We start from the raw sequence: 23,534 nt of genomic DNA, 5'->3' as shown, positions 1-23,534 counted from the left end.
TATAAATATCTATAAATATCATAAGCCTACGGTCCTGCAACGGTTGGGTAGGAGATGGGGAGATGGGTCTTTCCTTGCAATGAAGAAGGGCCACCCTCTTCTATTGGGTGATGCCTTCTGGACCTGGCCAAGCCCTTAGAAGGGAACCTGGGCGGTTCAGACAGAGGGTGGTTCATCTTTCAGCTCCTTAGGTTCTTCCCCATGCTTGTAGACGCTGACCGTCACCTTCCCAGTTTCAGAGCCCCACTTGTTCTTGACGAGGATGCTGAACTTCCCAGTGTCCTCACTGTTGACGTTCTCAATGGTTATTGTGATCACGGTGCCCTTCACTTCCATCTTGTACCGATCTTTGAAGGTAATGACCTTCTCATTCTTGTACCAGGTGATTTCTGGGTAAGGATCTCCAGAGATGATGCAAGTTAAGCACAAAGTCTGTTTTAGAAATAAAGAAAGGGTTCATTGTAGGACTTCAGATTGGAGAGTGAAAGGCAAGGCAGTTAGGCAAGGCAGATATACCCAGAGGACAGGTAAGACTGTGCCCATCAGTACCAACATATGGGCAGACAGCCCCTTTATGCCCTCTAGGATCCCTGTCCCTCTTGCCCCCATCTTAGGGTATTCTTATGAACCCCCAAAGGGCAGCTACAATTCCCAGAAATTAAATTAAAAATAGATATTTCTTTTTAGAAAGTTTGCAATGGTACAAGATTGCCACATCAGCATTCTTGCATGAGTTGTCATGGCTCTCACACCAGATCTTGTGGGAACCAGGAAGTGCTTGATGGAAACACTGAGGATCTTATACCTTGGGGAAGAAGAGGAGAGACACCTGGAGTTGTGCAATGAATCTGGGGCCTGGAAGGATTGCACAAAGGCACACATGAAGAGAGATCGAATGTTGCAAGGCCTGCCTTATCAGTTGCTAATACTGTATCAATGGTAATGCAAGAGTCCCTTATATAATTCAGGGTTCCCACAGCAGTTATTCCCCACTCGCACAGCTGGAGGTGATCCAAGACAATTCATTACCTTACTTTCCATGATGGTTGCAACATCTGGAAGGCCACGAACCACTTTGGCACGGACTGCAGAGGGAGAATAGATGATTGGCTATTCAGTTTTTAATCCCACTTTTTGGGGTATCTATCTATCTATCTATCTATCTATCTATCTATCTATCTATCTATCTATCTATCTATCTATCTATCTATCTATCTATCTATCACCTTTATTATTTTTACAACTCAGGGCAGCGAACATATCCATCACACCTCCCTTCTCCTATTTTCCTCACAACAACAACCTTGTAAGGTGAGTTGGGCTGAGAGACAGTGACTGTCCCAAAGTCATTCAGCTGACTTTGGACCTAAGGTGGGATTAGAACTCATGGTCTCCCACTTTCTAGCCAGGGGATGTCTAAATACTTTAGAGGTTAATCATGTTACTGGTCCAGGCTGCCTTATGTTGCTAAGATCAAGGTATGGAGCAGATTACCTTGGAAGCAAGTAAATGTTATTAGAAGCTTTTAAGCAGAACCAGTGTACAATTCAATAACAGCAGATTTTTTTTTCCAGAGGCCAAAGTTTGGATCTATTAAATTCTATGACTGTTTCATGCAATGGCAAAACAAGAATCTGATAATAACCATAGGGCTGAAAGGGACCTTGGAGATCGTCTATCTACTCCCCTGCCCATGGCAGGAATCCTTATACTATCCAGCACAAATGGTTGTCTAATCTTTTCTAGAAAAGTTCTTGCTTGTTTTTTTATGTACAAGGTACTTCAGTTACAAGCTGAGTAGCTGCATTACACACAACATGTTAAGCTGGGTGATGTTCATCTCACTCAGTCTGCTCCTTTGCAACTGGGGATGTTGCGTTAAGCCAACCCATCAGATTATTTTGCAATTTGCTGTTTTGTGTGAACCTAGGATGTTGGGTAATTCACTGACTGGTTGAAGGATGTTGTGTGTGGTAAATAAATTTATTCAGTGGAGGATCAGGTTAGATAGATGGGAAGGAACGGCTTGAAATGTGAAATTCAAACCAGGAGTTTTTCCAAGCATCTTTGGAGGTTGCATCTTTGTCGGAGAAGATCCCCGGCTCTTGACGGGACATTTGTTTCCTTTCGATTTGTGCTGCTTCTAACTTTGTAAAAGCAGCAGATTTGAAAAGTCACCTTGGATTCAAAGTAAATTGAGTCATACTGAGTCATTGCCTTTTTATTTGTGTACTGTCTCCAGGCTACCCAGGGTGGGGTGGGGTTATTGTTTTTTTTAAACTATTTTTATTCTTTTCTATGTTGTGTTTTTACTGTTTGTAAGCCACCTAGAGTCGCTGTGAGCGAGTAGGTGACTATATCAAACAAACAAACACATCTCCCATGAATGCAACAGACCAAAAAAAAACCCCAGCAAAAGATGCATCTTTTTATACTCACATTCCTCCACAACTGCCGCTTGCCTACAAGGAAAGCAAAACAAAAGGCGTTTTTATGTCACATACGGTGTTTACTTAAATTTCACCAAAGAAACCACAGGATTAAATGCAAGACCCGTCTCCCAGCCCTGGAGTCACTACATTTTGGCTACACAGCAGTCCCAAGTACTGCATGTGTCAGGTTTCTTAGCCAAAGCATCCATCCACCAGATCTTACAGCAGGAGATACCCAATCCCCTGGTTCTGGCCTGTGGCCTGTTTGGAACTGCTTGTGCGAGTGGAGCTGTGTGGACGAGCGTGCTGGCCCACTGCTTGTGCAGAACCATCCCCCCCTCCGAGCCACAACCTCACACTACTTACTTCAGCCTTTGATGTTCGGCGAGGGCATCATCGAAAGCTATAGAAAGCAAGCAAGCAAGAAAAGGGTTGGCTTGAAGAAATGGTAACTCTATGCGGTGTGGAAAAAGAGCTAATAAAATGTTTCCACGTCAACATCTATTTTTATATATTAATGCAGTTATAGGAATTGCCATTAGAACCCAGAATTAGAATAGAAAAATAAAGGTTTTTTTTATTATAGTCTCAAACAGAAGCACTCAAGTCCTCACACAAACTGTCAGGGGAATTTGTATTGAAAATAAAATAAAATATATCATTAGAAATTAAAATCAAAATTAATACAGGTATTCCTTGACTTACAAGCACAATTGACATGAAAATTGCTGTTGCTAAGTGAGACGTTTGATAACTGAACTTTGGCCCATTTTACAACCTTTCTTGCCACAGTTCTTAAGTGAATCACTACAGTTCTTAAGTTAGTAACACGGTTGTTAAGTGAATCTGGCTTCCCCATTGAGTTTTCTTGTCAGAAGGTTGCAAAAGGGGATCACGTGACCCCGGGACACTGCAACTGTCATAAATATGAGTCAGTTGCCAAGCTTTTGAATTTTGATCACGTGACCATGGGGATGTTGCAATGGTCATAAGTCACTTCTTTCAGTGCTGTTGTAACTTCAAACGGTCACTAAATGAACCGTTGTAAGTCATGGACTTCCTATATAAAAGAGTGAAAGGGAAACACAGAAGGGTTTAGCTATAGCAGGGGTGTCAAACTCAATTTCATTGAGGGCTGCATCAGCATTGCGGTTGCCCTCAGGGGGCCGGGTGGGTGTGGCCTGGGTGGGTGTGGCCTACTGGGTGGGCGTGGCTAGAGTGCGTATGGCCTACTGGGTGGGCGTGGCCAGCTCTACATCGTTCGCATCAAGGGTGCCTATGGGGGCCAGGGCAAGAGTGGGACAGATCTGAGGGTCTCTGGCAGAAGGAGGGTCTCTGGGCCAGGGCCAAGGCAGTGGGGGCCGTTCCCTCACTGTTTCCAGGATGGCTTCGCGGGCCACATGAAACCACTTCGCGGGCCGGATCCGGCCCCCGGGCCTTGTGTTTGACATGTCTGAGCTATAGCATATGTAAATGGCAATCTTTTAATTAATCTGTAAAAATAAACTGACATTCTGTGTAAGGAAAAGCTGGCTTTTGAAAGAGTATTGATGCTTTTGAAGCTTGGTGTTGCGAAAGATGCCTGAGAATAACAAACAGATGGAAACTAGAACAAATCAATCCCAAGTGGCACCAATATTTTGGATGGGTTGTGCAAAGACCTTGCTCTCTTGAGAAGTCTATAATGTACGGTCCTTGTGCTCTCTCAGCCTTGTGGTTTTCTTGAAGACGTTTGATTACCCTGCGGGGTAACATCATCAGTGCTAGAAGGTGATGGGGTTTTTACCTTTCCCAGATAGGTCAGTTGTCAATTTGCGCATCTCTTTCCCATCAGTGAGGTCCAGGCTATATTTGCCTCGGTCGGACTCCTTGGGATCAAGGATGTGCAGCCAAACCTGGTCCATGGTTGTTCCTACTTTCAAACGATCTCCTCCTTCCAGACGCTTGTCACTGAAGGCACAGCAGGAGATTAGGTCGTCAATTAATATACAGCCTCCAAATTTTGTGAGCTGAAGTCTACAAGTCTTCAACTTGCCAGGATTGGATATCCCTGCTCTAAACAATATCTCTCTTTCATTTTTGGGTTTATTGTTATGCTATAAACTTCTTAATGATGGTTGCCTTACAAAGCTGCCTACCAAGGTGCCTACCAGGGTTGAAAGAATTAGCTGGTGGCCATCACCGTTGCCCAGGGGATGCTCGAGAGGGTTCCTTTCATGTACCTGATTTTCCCATTGAAGTGGTACCTATTTATCTACTTGCATTTGCATGCTTTCAAACTGCTAGATGGGCAGGAACTGGGGCAAATTGATGGGAGCTCATTCCGCCATGTCGCTTGCTCTGGGGTTTTAAACTACTGAGCTGTCGACCTCCAATGGTCTTTTGACTCAGCGTCCTAACCACCTGAGGCGCCGCTGTCCCAAGGCAGGCCACCATGAGGCACAGGTAGACTGTGGTTATTTCACCTGTGCTCTAAACCTGTCAAGCTCCAAAAACCAAGAAAAACACACAGGGTTACTTCTAAGAATTTTTTTTATTGTTCCTCACCTATAGGCAAAAATCTTGCCAAACTAAAGCAACTACTTGTGTCATTAAAGACTCTGAGAATTACTAGGAAGGAGCAATCTTGACCCTTTCCCTACCAACCAAGCTATCTAAACTTTTCTGTCTCTTGCTCCTCTGGAATGCGGCCCCCTCCCTCCTGGGAATCCAGACTACATTCCACCACAAAATCATGGGCAGACGATCTGTAGTTACTATTAGCTCTGGAGCAAAATAGTATTAAGAACCTGAATCAGATGAATCCTCATTGTCCTGCTCAGTTGGAGCAAATAACCTTGCAAGGCTGAAGGTTTCCTGGATGAATTACGGGATGTTGAGGAGGGAGGAGAAAAGAGACCCCACAAAAAGGGAGGGTCCTGGCCAAGTCTGGGTGGGCATTTGTCTCCTTAAGCTTAGCTTATGCCTTTGCATCTTCTGTCTGCCCCATAAGAACACCTTACCCTGCAAATTTACAGTCACGAGATTAAAGCACATACTTGTGGTACCAGGTGGCCTTCATGGCATCTGTGTAGTACTTTACTTCACTGTAGATCTTGATACCTTCTACAGTCGGCTGCACTTTCAAAGGAGATGCAGATAGAACTAAACAAAAAAGTCAGAGAGAGAGAGAGAGAGAGAGAGAGAGAGAGAGAGAGAGAGAGAGAGAGAGAGAGAGAGAGAGAGAGAGAGAGAGAGAGAGAGAGAGAGAGAGAGAGAGAGAGAGAGAGAGAGAGAGAGAGAGAGAGAGGTGTGACCCAAAGTTACCCAGTCGGTAAGATTTCAGAAAGACAATGAGGCCACCCCTGATAAACTAATTCTATTTCTTTGCAGCAAGGATAGGAATCCAAGGGCCCTCCGCATGTTTTGAATCCATTTCCCATAATCCTTGGCTGCCTGGGATTGATGAGAATGGAGGTCCAAATCCAAAGGGAAGTCCAAAGAAGGCCACTTTATGGAAGGGGAATCCTATCTCTTGTGCCTTGGGTACAATAAATGCCACCAGAACAGGGTATGAAGATCAGCAACTTACTACTGATTCTGGCCAGCTCCTTGAGGATATCGTCAAATGCTGTAAAAGAGAATGCATCACATAATAGTAAAGAACAGCACCATATCTCAAGCAAGCCATTGTAGATAATGTTTAGCTGTGTCCTGGCTAAAGTTATTTTATTTTTTTAATTTTTTATTTTAATCCCATTTATATCCCGCCCTTCTCCGAAGACTCAGGGCGGCTTACAATTTAAGCACAAACCAATGTGCTTAGCAATAGCCTTCATTCTATGTATATGCCTGCTTATTAGGGCTTTCGCCCCCCCCCCAAGCGGCATTATTACAAAGTCAGCTTAATTGCCCCCAACAATCTGGGTCCTCATTTTACCTACCTCGGAAGGATGGAAGGCTGAGTCAACCTTGAGCCTGGTGGGACTCGAACCTGCACTAATGGCAGGCAGCTGGTGTTACTTAAGGAGGCATTAGCCCACTGCTCCACCAATATCCTTAGAAATTTATTAGTGACAATTGAATGACAAGGAAAGATTTCATTTAGAGCAGGACCAGCCTGAGGAATATTTGTGGTTCCTGACCCCAGAGGTCCTTCCAATCACAACTTCCATAAATCAACATCATGGTTTTCTACTGTTTAGAGGCAGGAACCTAGACAAGTGCAGTTGAGACTTTAAATAAATGAACAAAAAATAATTTATTTATTTATTTATTTATTTGATTTGTATACCGCCCTTCTCCCTAAGGACTCAGGGCGGTGAACAGTGACATAAATAACAGAATGCAATAAGAATAATAATAATATATTCTTTCTACTCCACTATGGCAAACCTTTCTCAAATCCAGGTTAAAAAAGCCAGTTTTCCCATATTTTACATCAACACATTGTTAAGAGTAGGTGGTTCACACGGTTAGGATACTGGGTTGGAGGTTAGCAAGCCCACGTTTGAGACCCGAGTGCTGCTGTGTGGCGGGGTGAGCTCCCGTCATCAGCTCCAGCTCCCTCACACACATCCCCTGAGAAATAGTGATGTCACCTGTTAATCCTTTTAACCCAGAAGCGCCTTACGCAGTACTTCTGGCATGAACTGGATGGGATCACATTGTCTGGACATTCACAACAATCAAATGACAATCTTTGAAGGAAGGTTAAGCCAAGAGATCATCATCCTTTCAGGGCTAAAGATTGTGTAGGTGCTAATGTAAAGATCCCAATTGCAACACCCTACTGACTCTCAGGAATGATCTCCCCTACAGACCAACTTCTTTGAAAGACTGCTTACCCACTGCATGGTTTAATGAAAATGTTACATCAGTAAAAACTTGGATATGCCTCTGAATTCACATGGTGTCATTCTCAGTCCTGGTTAGCTGACTGGTGGTGAACTGGAAAGTTCTTAACTATTTTCCCCATGACAGATAGAGGTCCTAAGTGTGCAAAGCAAAGGAGTGTTTGAAAATGTTTCTTCTATCTTAACTTTCTCCTTTCTGATTGTCATGCTGAATTTAAACTCTCCTGCTTTCTTTTGGCCAAACTGGGTGGGAATCGCACAAAACATCATCAAAGCACCAGATTTGGGAAGTCTACTCTGATGAACAACTAATATTTTGGCCAGTGAGGAATAAAGGACTGTACCTTCTTTTGTAAGATCAAGTTGGGTTACGTCTTGCCCGCGGTCATCAGAAACCACAGCTTTGTAGACTCCTTTGTCTGCTTTGGTAATCTAGCAAAATATAGAGATGATGTCTGGGTTCACACAACACATTAAAGGCTAAATCCAGGTTAGAAAAACTCAGTTGCAGCTGTGCACCCGTATATCTCAATGACCAAATGAATGAACTATGTAATGGTTTAATGAGGTGGCCTGGCTCACACTATGTGTACAAGACTGAGTTCCTACTTTACACACAAAGCACAAAGAGGCCCACCTTTTTTTAGTTAGTGTAGCATGTTGTGTGAATGCAAGTACAGGTTAGAAAACGAAGTATCTTGAAATTGCACAGAAAATATCAATTGATGGATGACCATATCAATTTATTTTTTTTAAAAAAAATAAAGATTGTTCAATATCTATGGGTACAGATAGGTCAAGTGAGGGTCAGAGTCTCATTTTGCCATTCCCTGTAACTGTACAATAAACAATTGTGAGGACTAGATATATCTACTCTAACAAAGAGAAGGACTAATGGGGACGATATTTGAGGAACTGTCACAGAGACGTTGGGGTTAATCTATTCTCCAAATCACCCAAGGGCCAGACAAGAAGTAGCAGTTGGAAACTTACTAAGAAAAGATCCAACCCAGAACTAAGGAGAAATTTCCTGACAGTGAGAACAATTAATCAGTGGAACAACCTGCCTCCAGAAGTTGTGGGCGCTCCAACACTGGAGGTTTTTAAGAAGAGATTGGACAGCCATTTGTTTGAAATGGTATAGGGCAGGGGTCTTCAAACTTGGCCCTTTTATGACTTGTGGACTTCAACTCCCAGAATTCCTCAGCTGAGGAATTCTGGGAGTTGAAGTCCACAAGTCATAAAAGGGCCAAGTTTGAAGACCCCTGGTATAGGGTCTCCTGCTTGGGCAGGGGGTTGGACTAAAAGACCTCCAAGGTCCCTTCCAAGTCTGTTATTCTTTTAAAAAGAGAAAGAAACAGCCCTAATTTGGGGGTGTTCCTTGCTTCTTACCCATTTTATCTTTTTCTAACATTTCTCTTGATGAAGAATTGTGCAGAATTCAAAAGTCTTCACACTTTTACGGCTATTTTGTTTGGTCCTAACAAACATATTGTCCAGTTACGGATTGTTTACCCCTTAGGTTCTACAGCATGTTTTAAAACACCCACGATGGGGGGGGGGAGAAGCCATGCCTTCTCCCATTTGTGGGTAACAGTAATGGGGAAATAGTGTTGTCTGTGGAATTTGAATGTCTAAAGTGGCATGAAACTGGAAAAAGCTATAGCGACAAAAAACAACAACAACACAAAACACCAGCTCTGTTCTTTCATTTATGACATTCCATTTCTTTCCTGTTTTGCTATGTCATTTTATTAATTTAATCATTAACAGTTACTCAGGATAAACTTACCCTTTTAATCCGTAGGAGTCCAGCTCCCGTGTTTGGATTATATTGACCATCTGAGCGGGCTTTGTTATCAAAGAACCATTGAAAGGAAGTATCCTTCTTCATGTTTGATGCCTAATGAAAGAAAGGGAGGGAGGGAGGGAGGGAGGGAGGGAGGGAGGAAGGAAGGAAGGAAGGAAGGAAGGAAGGAAGGAAGGAAGGAAGGAAGGAAGGAAGGAAGAATACTTTATTTTGATGTATGCTTGCTCACTAAATTTTGGGGTGGGCTGCATTTATAAATCTTGTTACCAAAATCTGAAGCATGTGGCGTCCGGCAGATACCATTTGCAAAACGAGACCAGGCTTAGTTGCCTTGCATGAAGTCCTTCACCATTCCTACCTCCAAGAAGGAAGTTTAGCCTTTTTCCAGTGACCTTCCCTTCTGCATTTTACCCTGGCTGAGATATTGCGGAAGTTGCTTTCTAGGGCCAAAAAAATTCCTGGGATGGGAAACTCACTGGAGGAACACCTACATCTTGGGGAGAAAAAAGTATGTGTGCCATAGTCCACCTCTTGTTCATGATTCTGCCTCAACCCACCTCATTTCCAATTTGACTCGGGTGGAACTGATATTGTAAAAATCAGAACTGTAACAGATAGCCCTCAACCTACGACTGGTTACTTGGCAATCATTCAAAGTTATGATGGACCTGGTATTTACCAGCTGGATTTGAAGTTCTAATGCTCAACACACACACACCCTGCAGTCATGTGACCATACTTAGAGTGCTTGGTATTGTCACATGACTGCATTTTATGACAATTTTGCCAAAGTCCGGGAATTACTTCCGGTTTTTGGCAAAAATGCACCCTTAACAAACCATTGGTTTGTTTATTAACGCTGGTGATTCATTTAATGACTGCTGAAATTTGTCTCGGTCACATGTTTAAGACTGTTACAAGTTAGGACTGTGATGGGCAGGCTCTATTAAAGTCATAACTTGAGGACTACTGAATATCAGTCATGTAATTAAACTCCTATCCATCGTGGCTTTGATCGAACGCGGAAGGCATCTGAAATTGTAAAACGTGGTTTTGTTTTGTGAAGTGCAACTGTGGGAAAAGAAGCGCTTACTTTGCAAGTCAGCAGGACTTCACAGTCTTCAGTGACCTTCCATGCCAGTTGTTCAATAAAATGAGGACCTGTGAAAGGAGGAGGAAACGAAGTACAAGGCTGAACATCTTTTGATGCCACCTAGTGATCAGTCTGATCCGAGCACCTTTTTGGGATGAACTTGTGGTGGCCTGTTGCTCAGAAGACCTCAGACTTTTTGCAACTTGACATCTACCATACAGTGGGTCTCCACACTCCACACTTAGCTAGTACATCCTCTAACTCTTAATTTAGGGAGAGGTGTCTCATTCATATCAAAACAATGTGGAAATTGGACTGACACCATTTCTGCAGTTAGCTTTTGCAGCATCTTCTAGAGTCAACCAACTACGGTATAATTGTGCCCAAAAAAGCGCAGTATTGTGGACAGGATTTGTATCTCTTCAACAATGCCTGGGTGTTGCAGTGAAGAATATGGAAACAGCTAAATTTTTTTGAAATACAGGTAGTCCTTGACTTACGACTGCAACTGAGCCCCAAATTTCCATTGCTAAGCCAGACAATTGTTAAGTGAATTTTGCCCCATTTTATGACCTTTTGTTGTAAGTTGTTAAGTGAATTACTGCAGTTGTTAAGTTAGGGACACAGTTAGTAAGTGAATCTGGCTTCCACATTTGATTTTACTTGTCACCTTGCAAAAGGGGATCACATGACTCCAGAGCACTGCAACCGTCATAAATACATGCCAGTTGCTAAGCGTCTGAATTTTGATCACCAAAGGTCGTAAGTGTGAAAAAGGGCCATAAGTCACTTTTTTCAGGGCCACTGTAACTTTGAACCGTCACTGAATAAATGGTTGTAAGTCGAGGACTACCTGCACCTTTGAAATTAGCTTTCCCAACGCCACGTTTATGTGATATATCAGCCTGCTACCCGGTAAAGATTGTTGTTAGTTGCGAAATCGTGTCCGACCCATCGCGACCCCATGGACAACGTTCCTCCAGGCCTTCCTGTCCTCTACCATCTTCTATGGATGTTTTTTGCTAGGTATTTCATCAGCTGAGCAGGTAAAAACCAGTCTTCCTTGTTATTGCAAAACTACCTTGCTTCCTGATTGAGCTTGTCTAAGAAATGGATGGAAAATTCCCTTATTTCCCCATAAGCAAAAGAGGGAAAATCCCCATATTGCTGTGTATCATTTAATGATTTCCTAATTGTTAGAAATATCTTGCTGGAATAAAAAGTCACCCTGTTCCCTTGCTTTTAGGCTATCTCTGTGGTTCTGCATGTGAACTTTCCACACCCATAATCAAATATCATGCTCTTAAAACAACAACAACGAATCCTGAGTGTTTTGATTGGACTGCACTGGGCAAGTAAGAAGGATTTATTTATTTATTAAATTTATACACCGCCCCGTCTCATTCTAAAAATGGATTCTGGGTGGCTTGGGGTTTGAAAATCCTCTAATCTTGACCTGTAATAAATTGGTCAGGTGATTCTCTTTTGTTTTTCTATTGCAAACAGCTAACATGGTTAACTTCTTGGGATCAGATTAGAAAAACTGGTTTAGACAAATTTAAAATAGAATGTTGCATTTTTCTTTGGTGACTTTTGACTCAGTTTAGGGGGGGGGCTACGTTTTCCCTAAAAACTGCTCAAGAGATTCGGCTGAATTAGTGACTGACTTGGTTAAGTGGGATGTGCAATCAGGGGCACATCCCTGACTGTCTCATTTTTGAGGGGCTTGTCACACTTCCTAAAAGAGCGATCATGCCCTTCCACCGTCTCACTGTTTGGGAGGTCTCACTGATTCTTTTGCCTTTCTGTCTAAAGTAGACTTGTGCTGTTTTACATCCTTTGAGGAAAGATACGGCTTTTTTTTAGGCTGACAGCATTTCTTACCATGCTTTCTTTTCCAGTCTTTCTTTTTGGCATCAGCCTCTGCTTTAAGTTTATCAAAATCTGGAAGGAGGAGGAGGGGGGGGGGCAGAAGGGGAAGGGGAAAGGGAAGAAGGAGAAGGAGAAGAAATGGAAGGAGAAGGAGAAATGGAAGGAGAAGGAAAAGGAGAAAGAGAATGTTAGATGTTTTGTGCCAGTCATGGCAGTTCCCCAAAAAGGTCATCAGATGGGAGCAAAGAGACTTCTTTGCTTCCACTGATGGATCAGGGGTCCCAGGCCCCTGCAGCCCCATTGGCGAGAGAGTTTTATGGTTAGGGAGGGACTGAGACCCCCCCATAAATACCTCTGCTCAAGGGGCTGCTCTTTGTTCTCGTTCTGCTTCTCGTTCTGCTCTTTCACATGCAGGCATGGATGCCTCCATGGCAAGTAATTCTTTCTCTCTAATCTATCGTTAAATAAAGCTTCATATGATTGCATCTCTGCGTGACCCCTTTTACTTGGAAGCACCTTAACGATCCATCGACCTCGTGAGACCATCCCACAGAGAAGAATGAGAAATGGAAGGAGAAGGAGAAGGAATGGAAGGAGAAGGGAAAAGGGAAGGAGAAGAGAGAGAGAAAAAACCCACATTGGATCAGCCATTATTGTACATGATTGAGTGGGGAGACAGTTGAAGAACGTTTTACCTTCTAGCTACAAATACAGATTATTCAAATGAGGGAATGGATTTCCTGGAAGTGACAGCCTCTTAGCTTCCTTTGAAGGGGCTGGAAAGACACAAGAAATAGCCCCTTTCCTGGTCTGCAATTATACAGTGACGCAGGAATGTCCATTGCTCCAGGAGAGCAGATGTCTGAGCGTGCTTCCCTAAAGCTTGCTTCAGAGTTTCAGAACTGAAGACTAGAATCAACCCCAAATATTTCATTGCCTAAGGCAGAACAGAAAATACTTTCACGTCAGCCAGGATTCACAACACCCAATTATTATATCAACTAAGGTAGAAAAAGCTTGCAAGATCACATTACGGGCTTTCCTAGTAACAATATCAGGAAACTAAAAGAAACAGCTATTTGCTCTTTTTGGTGATAGGCGATATTGGCGATAATATTTTTGTAGTAGTAGTAGCTTTGCCTGATGGTAGGGCTGGCCTTAAGAAGATTTTTGCATCTCAAAACAAAAAAACAAAAACAAAACCCTAATACAATTTTCCTTCTTCTCTGCACCTCCACCCAGATGATCCTCATTACCATTTTAAATTTTTCATTATCCTGCTTTGCATGAAGAGTAATGCTAAATCAGATTATAATAAAAATGAATCAATAAAATTAATACAAGATAATGGAAGTTTAAAACCTCTCAGAATGATCAGACTGATGCAGGAATACAATAGAGAAATGCACTGAAGGGTTTCCACAGTTGTTGTTAGCTGCGAAGTCGTGTCCGACCCATCGCGACCCTATGGACAATGTTCCTCCAGGCCTTCCTGTCCTCTACCATCTTCTGGAGTCCATTTAAGCTCACGCCTACTGCTTCAGTGACTCCATCCAGCCACCTCATTCTCTGTCGTCCCCTTCTTCTCTTGCCCTCAACCTTTCCCAGCATTAGGCTCTTCTCCAATGAGTCCTTCCTTCTCATTAGGTGGCCAAAGTATTTGAGTTTTAGCTTCAGGATCTGGCCTTCTAAAGAGCAATCAGGGTTGATCTCCTCTAGGACTGACCGGTTTGATCGCCTTGCAGTCCAAGGGACTCGCAGGAGTCTTCTCCAGCACCAGAGTTCAAAGGCCTCAATTCTTTGGCGCTCAGCCTTTCTTATGGTCCAGCTTTCACTGCCATACATTGCAACTGGGAAGACCATAGCCTTGACTATACGTTTCCACAGTACAAGATTAGAAATCATGGCAAACAGGAAGATAGTAATAGCAAGAGCATTAAACTTATATACCGCTTCATAGTACTTTACAGCCCTCTTTAAGCAGTTTAAAGAGTCAGCATGTCGCCCCCAACAATCTGGCTCCTCATTTTACCGACCTCAGAAGGAAGGAAGACTGAGTCAACCTTGAGCCGGTGGGAATCGAACTACTAGCAGTCGGCAGAAGTAGTCTGCAAAACTGCATTCTAACCACTGCACCACCATGGCTCTTTACATCTTTAGTTAATTCTGAAAAATAACCTTCACTGGACACAGAAGAAATTCCTTAGCCAAGGTGTTGAGAATAGCCTTCACATATTGAATGTCTGGCATTTTCAAGAAGATGTCAAGATGTCCTCGTCTAGTTAAGTAGCTATAATTGGCTAAGGAAGAATATGACAGGTATGGTGACAACGAGTATATAAACCATGAAAAGTCACACTGCCAAGGAACTAATGAAGATGTAGATTTTGCCCTTCACATACCATCCCCAACGAGAGCCAAAGTAAACTGATTTTCTGCTTTGCCATCTTTCAGATGGGCGGTGTAGGTCCCCTTGTCATCCTCGCAGAAGTCCTGGATGATCAGTTCCACAAGGCCTTTCGCTCTGTCAAAGTTGATCTTGTGCGTCTGGTGTAAAAAGCCAAATGGGAGTTAGTTATGAGTAAAGAAAAACAAGGCTGGGTCCGCCAAGGCAGCATCTCTTCCCTCCGTCTTCCAAGGTCATTCTCACGGTCCATTACAGTTTGTGAGTAGAAGGAGGGAGAATCTACAGAGAGGATGCCACCTAGTTTTCATCACACAGCCCTGAAGTTTGCATTAAACCAAGTGAGGGGAACTCACCGGGGTGCTTGAGAGCTCTTTCTCGTTGAAGAACAAATGAAGCTTAGCCTCTGGAGAGAGTTTCTCAACTTCTAGCCAAAGTCGCACCTCCCCTTTCTCCAAAACATCAATGTTCCATCCAGATATCAGCTCAATCACTGAAAGGAAAGGAAAATGGACATTATGGAAATGCCAAATTGAGCAGCGAAGTTCAACTAATGTTTCCCAGGGACTAAAGACATCTGATAAATTACAGTCAGTCCTTGACCATTTGTTTAGTAGTCCTTGTGTCGGAACCCATATATTATTAAACGGGACTCTTTTCTATTTCGATGTCTTCCATTATTCTGGGTTCTGCCATACTCCTGAAGGGGAAGGGGGAAGATGCTGTGGGCGGTCTCTTTGTTCCTCTCTATCGCTACAATGTTTCCTTTCCGCTGTTCTGCATATTCACTCTTTGAACTCTCTCTCCCTTGATGTTACCTTGGGGTGGAAAACGAATGTACCTCCGGCCATCTGGCTTATCTCCCGTTTCAGGAGATTTGTGTAGTCCTTGATTTACTACCATTTGTTCGAAGATACAATGGCACCGAATAAAGTGACTGATGACCAGTCCTTATACCTACAACTGTTGCAGAATTCCCACGGTCACAGGATCAAAATTTGGGTGCTTGGCAACCAGCATGTATTGACGAAAGTTGAAGTGTCTCGGGGATACGTGATTGCCATTTGGAACTTTCTAAGCCAGCTTCTGACAGATTTGCTTAACAACCACGCAATTCACTTTATTTAGCCATGGGAAAAAGAGATCACAAAATTAGCCACGACTCACTTAGCAATGGAGATTCTGGTCCCTGTTGTGGTGGTAACTCAAGGACTACCTGTATAGAAGATTGAATATGTCTCCTTATGCGGCTGTCCGCTTGGAGAGGAGCCAAAACTCTGTGGCCAAGCATGTGCTTTGGGTGTAGGGCCCAGCTTCTATTAGAAGAATATGGAAGCAAAGCGAGATAAGATCTCTGACATAAATATGGAGAGCAAATTCAACTTGGGCAATTTACAGCCCCAGGACCCAGTCTCAGTGGTGGGATTCAGCCGGTTCGCACCTCTTCGACAGAACCGGTAACTATTTTTTTTGTTGCCCAGGCCCAGAATGGACTTCTGGAAGTGGCATCTATGCAGAGAACCAGTTGTTCACATATTTGAATCCCACCACTGCCCAGTCTGATTCAACCAGCTACCCAAGAGATCAGCAGGAACTATTTATCTCATCCCTGCAAATTGCAGAAGAGAGAGAGAAAAAATTCAAGTAGTGAAAAAAGGAAGATGTTAGTAAGATTAGGAAAAAGGTGGAATCTCCACTTATTTACGGGTCTGACTCCATTCCCAACTGGCTTCAGGTCTCACCCACTATGTAGACCTCTGCATGTATTCCAGAGGGAAGACACCCCTCCCCTGAAAAAAGGTGGTTTGGGCTTGATGTAAGCAATGATAGTCTAATGTAAATGAGCCAGTGGTCTACCTCTGCAGAAGGTGTTTTCATATCTCAAAAGATCTGGAGGACATTCCAGGTTACAAAAGGCTGGTTTGTAGCAACAAGACAGAAACTGTGCATTGTGTCACTATTGTAATAATAATAATAATAATAATAATAATAATAATAATAATAACAACAACAACAACAACAACAACAATAACAACAACAACAACAACAACAACAACAACAACAACAATAATAATAATAATAATAATAATAATAATAATAATAATAATAATAATAATTTATTATTATCCATTGGCAACTTACAGGGGTTTCGAATCTCATGGCTGATCATTCGTAGTCGGTCCAGTTCTAAGAAACGAGAAGAGCAAGAACAGAATTGAGAGACAGAATCAAAATTGTGTTTTAGCATTCATGATGCCCCCAAACAGTTCTTTCTTTCCGTTTCATAGCTTGTGTTTCTCAGCCTTGGCAACTTTAAGATATGTAGACAGCTCCCAGAATTGAACCCCATGGGAGTTAATATCTTAAAGTTGCTAAGGTGGAGAAACACTGCCATAGCTACATGAATACTAGATTGAGGAAAAGGTTGACGGTTGTTATAACTATCATGATCTCACAGTAGGCTACAAAATAAGGCTTAACAAGGTGCAAGCTGTGGACGAGTCTCATTGAACAAGGTCTTTTCATCAACCTGATATTTTCCCATGTTGTTAAGTTGTGAATAGCACCTTGCATGAACAACATGATTTTGGAAGTTACTGAAAGAATGAAAAAATCTGAAGGGGGCCAGGTTGGGGACTCTGTCTTCAAAAATCACGGAGTACCATTTTAGAATCAAAGTTGAACTTTCTACAGGCCTGCTACTAGCTCTTCCCGGGGAGAGGTTTTGTAGAATGCTGAGAGAGATTTTCCAGATGAAAAAAAAGGTTTTCTTTAAAAAAGCAAATAATCAGACTTTAAATTTTGCTTCCGAACAGAGGAGAGAAAAGGATTCTCCCACAAAGCCCAATCCTGGCTCCAATAATTTCAGCAGAATTTCTCTCTTGTTCTTCAAATATGTGTAATAACTGAAATGAACGGGGTTTTTTTTGGTTCTTTTGTAATTTACCTTCCTGAGTTAAAACATGGCTGGCAGAAATGTCTTCATCAGTATCAGTTACTTCTACCGAATATGTTCCCAGGTCCCGTTCAGTAGCATATTTCAGAATAACTTTAGACCTGAAAGAAAAGAATATCCAAACATGCAATCTACGCATCAAATATGTTTGTATCCTGCAATTGTGCAAGGTACCCAGATTAATAATCAGGTGGAGCACTACAGTAATCTTGCTCCTTGAATGAATAACAGAATAAATTGTGCAAAAGTACAACAAAAATACAACGAAATACAGTAAACTCAGGAGAATAAATCTGGCAGAGTCTGCAAATATATCTGATCCCTGCGCAGGAGATACGATTTGAATGGGACCTCTGTGCGTCAAATGCAAAGCTAATAGGCTCAAATGTGCATCAGGGATCTCAAAATTGGTCGCACAAATGGGTCTATAGGTTAACACTGAAATGAGATGTTGAAACAGATGCATCTGAGTGGCAGAGACCATAGACAATCCTGCCACTCCTAGAAAGTCTGGGATGAATCAAAAGGCAAGTATTAAATGAGCCAGCCCCATGTTGAAGGCAACTTTTTATTTGTTCTTTTGTTTTAAAGATTGCTTGCTATGAATTTGGCAGTGTGCTACTGGAAATCAAGAAAGCATCCCAGTAGGGGACAATAACGAACACTTTCATACTGCTGCCAAGAAAGTGACATGAATGCAGGAGATAAAACTCAACCTGATGGTCACTGGTGTGGAAAAAAAATTCTCTTAAATTTCTACAAGTTCAGCTACTCCCAAGGGCACAGTTAGGGTCATCGCTAGTTTGCCTCCAAGTTCTCATGAGAATTTACTTGTTATCTTTGTCTAGAATTTCAACTCTGTCAGGATTTGGAGGTCCTTCATAGTCTTTGGACCAAATAAATTCTGAAGTGTCAACCATGTCAGGAGCTTCATATGCCAAGTAGATGAACCCTTCCTCATCTACCCCAACTTCAATTTCTTTGGTGTCTGCAAAAGAGAGAAAGAGAGAGAAAAATACTCAAAGCAGGAAATAAATTAAGAACATCATGATTTATCTCCTGCTAGGGCCATACCAGTGTCAATACCCAAAAGATGGAGGCTTTTGTTGAGAAAGGTTAGCAGAGAAAGAGAGGAAGACAAAAAAACAGAAAGAAGAGCAATGTTGAGAAGAAAAGATAGATGATTATGATAGATAGATAGATAGATAGATAGATAGATAGATAGATAGATAGATAGATAGATAAATGATAGAAGAATAGTTAAAGTGTTATACCTGGTTTAGTTTTCACTATCACAGGATCTGATGGCAGTGATGGTGGGCCAACACCGGCCTTGTTCTCAGCTCGCACTCGGAAAGTATAACATTTCCCAGTTTCCAGATCATTCAGCTGATGGGGAACATAATACAGAGAAGGAGACGGCTCAAGAAGAGGTTCTTGTATGCTGCCTAGAGTCACTTTCCATGAGTCTGGTGGCCATATAAATTTTAAAATAAATAAATAGATAAATAAATAATGTTAAAATATATGAATGCCTATAGGGAAGGAGAGGTCCAGAAGTGACAGCAATAAATTAATTTGTCCAGCTTTCCCTAATGTGATACCCTCTGATTATATTATTATTATTATTATTATTATTATTATTATTATTATTATTATTATTATTATTATTATTATTATTATTATTATTATTATTATTATTATTATTATTATTATTATTATTATTATTATATACTTTTAGTATTTAATTTGCACACCACCCAAATGGGCAGCTCCTAAATATGATAAATTAAAAAAAATAGGATTAATATTGATTATTGATCTAATTCTCCCAGTAACCTGTGTTCTTTGAGTAGATTATAAAGATAATTTCTCTCTCCAATTCCAGAATTCCCAACCCATGTGTTCAAGCTGTAGAGTCTGGAAATTGAAGACAATACTAATATATCTCTAGTAGATTATTTACAATCTGTTTCAGAAGATGTTTTGGAAAAGTACTTCCTGAAAATTCTTCAGTTACCTATGAAACAACCACCTACTTGCCATCCAAACAGGAGCTCTTAGAAAACACAGGTTTCTACCCTAAAGGGTTGAAAAATAAATTGGCTAGAATGTGAAACTAATCCAGTTGCTGAACTGTTGTAATCTCCTTTTTCCCCCTCTCAATAAACCTTATGGAAAAAGACTCTGAAAGGGAACTTTGCTTTAGTTGAATTAATTGTCATCAATTTGACGATATCTGGGATCTCAAGCTGGGAAAGTATATACTGTACTAAAAACACAAATACAAACCTCTGGGCTCATAAATCCTGGTTACTCTCCTTCAATAAGAGGTCAAATGACCAATGTCTATTATCCATTAGGAATCTCGTTGTTCAGAAATACTGTGAATAGATTTGACTTAGGACAGACCTACACATCTGGTCCTTCGGCTGTTCCTGTCCAGTCCACATGGTTTGCTTCTATTTTGAAGGTGACTGCTATTGTTTTTTTCCAGTGTACACATGTGCTTGCCTGCATTGCCTACACAGCTTCACAATCATATTGGTTCAGTCCTCCACAACAGTCTCAGCTTCTCATGTGGCCCCTTTGGGAAAATTAATTCTCCACCCCTGACTTAGGGGCTCCTAGTTGTCCACAGATGAAGTGAGGTTGGTAGGATTTTCAGAATTCTAGGCTAATCCAGTAAATTCTGTCTTCTGATTTAAAAACAAAGGCTACAACTGATGTTGAAGGTTTATGAATCACCCAGAATTATGTCAACTTCATCCATCCTTATTTTCTAAGAAGTCACTCAAGACTTGGCTTTGTCAACAGGCCGGGGGCCTCAGAGGACTGGTGAGATCTTAGTTCCTTTGCTGATCAAATCTATTCTGTGTCCTTTAAAAAACAAAAGCTTTTTAAATATGACAGTCTGACATGTTCATGCTGGCTCAGGAATTCTGGGAGTTGAAGTCCACAAGTCATAAAAGAGCCAAGGTTCCCCACTCCTGTTCTAGGATAAGAAACAAAAAAAACCCCAAGAAAGTCTAATTGCCTTTTGAAAAAAGCACATTTGGGACCCATTATGAAACTTAACTCCCAGCCACATATTCTGGCTGACCAAGGGTTTAAACACTGTTGCCATAAAATTTTAGAAATATTACAAAGAGAGCATGAATGTCAAATGTAGCCCAAACCTTCATGTGTGTGTTTGATATCGGCTGTTTATTCAGTTGTTCCCAGATGTTTGATCCTTCCTCGCAGGCCTCCACGTAATAACCACGGACTGGTCCTGCTCCAGTATACAGAGGTGGCTCCCAATGGAGCATCAGAGAGGTGTCTCTTATTTCTGTACATCTGACATCATAGGGAGGTCCTGTTTTGGAAGGAAGAGTGGATTTCAAAGCATGTATTCTTGGATGCTGCAAAGATCCTTCTTTAGTCCAGTGTCTCCCAACCTTAGCCATTTTTAGATGCGTGGACTTCAACTCTCAGAATACTCCGGTCAGCATTGGGAGTTGAAGTCCACATGTCTTAACATTGTTAAGGTTGGGAAATACCGCTTTAGACCAATTCAGGAAACTGACTACAAAGGAAATACTGGATGTCCACTATGATAAGCTAAAACAAAATCTTGAAAGTTTGACACTATGTTTTCTTCCTCCCTTTTATACCAAATAGGGTCAAGGTGGAAATCATTTGCATTTGTTTCTAATGTTCTGTTCTCTTCCTCGGCTTAAATCATGTTTTATTCTGGGAGATGCGTTCCTTCCCCAAGGTCATCTCTGTGGTCCTCTACATCTGTATCCACAGTCAGAAGAAGTTTGGTGGACCACAAAAAGGATGAAAGAATCATAGATTCGTAATGCTGGAAGTTCGTCATAGACTACTGAGTTCAACTCCTTCGATTTTGGAGGCTTTGTTGTTGTTGTTAGCTGCAAAGACGTGTCCGACCCATTGCAACCCTATGGACAACGTTCCTCCAGGCCTTCCTGTCCTCCACCATCTTCTGGAGTCCATTTAAGCTCACGCCTACTGCTTCAGTGACTCCATCCAGCCACCTCATTCTCTGTCGTCCCCTTCTTCTATTGCCCTCCATCTTTCCCAGTTTTGGAGGCTACAAAGGACCAAAGCTATATCGGTTTATATGCTCAACATCTCATCTTTTTAGTATATATGGTTTGGATCTGGCCAAGGCCAAGATCTGATCTTTACCTGGTTCTGGCATTGTCCACTCCTCACACTTGAAAATATCACTGGGCTCCGACACCTTCCCGACACCAACTATGTTCACTGCATAACCACGGAACTGATAAAAGTGTCCTTCATCCAGGTTGGTGACCTATAGAATCACCAGAGATGTTGAGCATTTCCCAAAGCCTTGCTTCGAAAAGAAGGCCTCGCATTAACAGAGACATGGCTTCCTTTGCAAATTATTCCCACTGAAACCTGAAACCAGCTTTCCCAACTGGATGCCCACCCCTACAGTAGATATATGAAATTCAACTCCCAAAATTCCCAGTCAACACGGCTAAAGAATACTTGGAATGAAAGAGGGAACTCTGGAAGCTGAAGTATGAATTACCTGAAATGCATTAGGATGTGGAAAGCTAGCTTAGTGAATAAGGTAAACGTTCTACTGTTTTTTTAAGAACACTTTTCAAATTGCTCCAGTTTTGTTGCCTGCAATGTCACCCTGACAATTAAGAACCCATTTTAATTTTGTTTTTGCTTTTTTGGCAAAAGAAAAAGATTCAGCCGTATTCAAAAATGGCTGAAATCAGACAGGGACAGAGGTTGAAATCCCTGTCCAAGTTCAGATATGGCATACCGTATAAACCCGTTCAGGAATGGGCTTAATGTTGGCCTCATGCCAGTCAGTCTGGGGTGTATCATGCTGATCCAAGAAATAGCCCAGAATCTTTGAACCTCCTTTGTGTTTCGGAGGCTTCCAGCCTATGGTCATGGTGTCCTTCCCACAGTTCAGCAGGGCAAAACCTCGTGGGGCAGATGGAAGAGCTGAGAGGGAGGAAAAAGTTGAAATTATCATGGAAGCTGAGCATCTGAACAGCATGCTGCTTCTCTACTTAAAAACTTGAGGCAAATGTAATCTTGGTATTTTGCTTTTGAAATTTTCAAAATCCACCTTTTTCAACAATTGTTGAAAAATGGCAATGATTTTCTGCTACTTTTAGGCTGGAAATGTCAAAACAAAGATTTCCCCCATCATTTCCAAAGCTGAAGAAAAACAGACAATCTTGGTTACATCCCAAAAAGTTGTCTTGTCTCCTCTCCTCTCCTCTCCTCTCCTCTCCTCTCCTCTCCTCTCCTCTCCTCTCCTCTCCTCTCCTCTCCTCTCCTCTCCTCTCCTTCCTCTTCTCTCCTCCCCTCCCCTCCCTTCCCCTCCCTTCCCCTCTATAACACAACTGGTACTTACAGATTGCCTGTCTCACAAGAATGGGGTCAGATTCTGGGGAGCTTTCTCCTACACCAGCTTCATTGACACATTTGACACAGAAAACATATTGCTTGCCAGTTTTGAGCCCTGGAACAGTGAATCTAAGAAACAAAACAGAAAGCCCCCCATCCATTCTTCAGTGTTATCTCTTAGCACTGGTTTGTCACACTGGAGCAGTGTTTCCCAATCTTGACAACTTTAAGGTGTGTGGGCTTCAACTCCCAGTCTGGGAAATTCTGGGAGTTGAAGTTCACCCACCTTAAAGTTGCCAAGTTTGAGAAACACCACACTAGAGTCTCCAACTATAAAACAATGGAAGGTTTCAGTCATCTTGGAACATGCTGGCTATCTTCACACAACACAGTGAACCTGGTTACTGAATTAGCCTATTTTATGGGTATATATCATACAGAACCAATATAGCTTGGATATTCAGTCAACAGCAGAATGTTTTCGGCAATGACAGTGGTTTTGCAAGTTGTCCTTCCAAAGGAGATTTTTTTTTCAGATTATGGTTGATATTTTTAGCTGCTTGGATGAACCATCTTAACTAGTTCATTTTAAAATTCTGTAATGTCTGTGCTGTTTCGTCCAAAATTAACACGCTTTAGTTGATGACATTTCATTTGTTTGGAACACCATTTTTTTATGTTTCAATTTACATTTGATTAGATGAGCTCCTTGAAGAGAGA

At 41.9% G+C, this 23,534-nt stretch overlaps 1 protein-coding gene across 1 annotated transcript in view; it reads right to left on the bottom strand.

The window, feature by feature from the left end:
• Positions 1-156: 156 nt before the first annotated feature.
• MYOM3 (myomesin 3) overlaps positions 157-23,534 on the bottom strand; it is a gene marked incomplete at its 3' end in the record, with an annotated part of 40,601 nt that continues 17,223 nt past the window's right edge. Inside the window, exons 16-36 of the mRNA XM_081334376.1 lie at positions 22,822-22,943; positions 22,216-22,403; positions 21,600-21,726; positions 20,582-20,760; positions 18,677-18,791; positions 18,234-18,390; positions 17,394-17,503; positions 16,589-16,633; positions 14,803-14,939; positions 14,445-14,589; positions 12,055-12,114; positions 10,171-10,238; positions 9,060-9,170; positions 7,612-7,699; positions 6,004-6,042; positions 5,471-5,576; positions 4,219-4,382; positions 2,799-2,835; positions 2,440-2,462; positions 1,030-1,085; positions 157-432 (exon numbers count right to left, since the gene is read on the bottom strand). Coding sequence (XP_081190502.1) covers positions 157-432; positions 1,030-1,085; positions 2,440-2,462; positions 2,799-2,835; positions 4,219-4,382; positions 5,471-5,576; positions 6,004-6,042; positions 7,612-7,699; positions 9,060-9,170; positions 10,171-10,238; positions 12,055-12,114; positions 14,445-14,589; positions 14,803-14,939; positions 16,589-16,633; positions 17,394-17,503; positions 18,234-18,390; positions 18,677-18,791; positions 20,582-20,760; positions 21,600-21,726; positions 22,216-22,403; positions 22,822-22,943 — 2,353 coding nt within the window. The remainder of the gene's footprint in view (positions 433-1,029; positions 1,086-2,439; positions 2,463-2,798; positions 2,836-4,218; positions 4,383-5,470; positions 5,577-6,003; positions 6,043-7,611; positions 7,700-9,059; positions 9,171-10,170; positions 10,239-12,054; positions 12,115-14,444; positions 14,590-14,802; positions 14,940-16,588; positions 16,634-17,393; positions 17,504-18,233; positions 18,391-18,676; positions 18,792-20,581; positions 20,761-21,599; positions 21,727-22,215; positions 22,404-22,821; positions 22,944-23,534) is intronic.

Source organism: Vipera berus (assembly GCF_964194415.1).
Source record: "Vipera berus genome assembly, chromosome: 9".
NCBI lineage: Eukaryota > Metazoa > Chordata > Lepidosauria > Squamata > Viperidae > Vipera > Vipera berus.
Note: the sequence above shows the minus strand (reverse complement) of the source record. Positions and strands in the feature narration are given on the sequence as shown.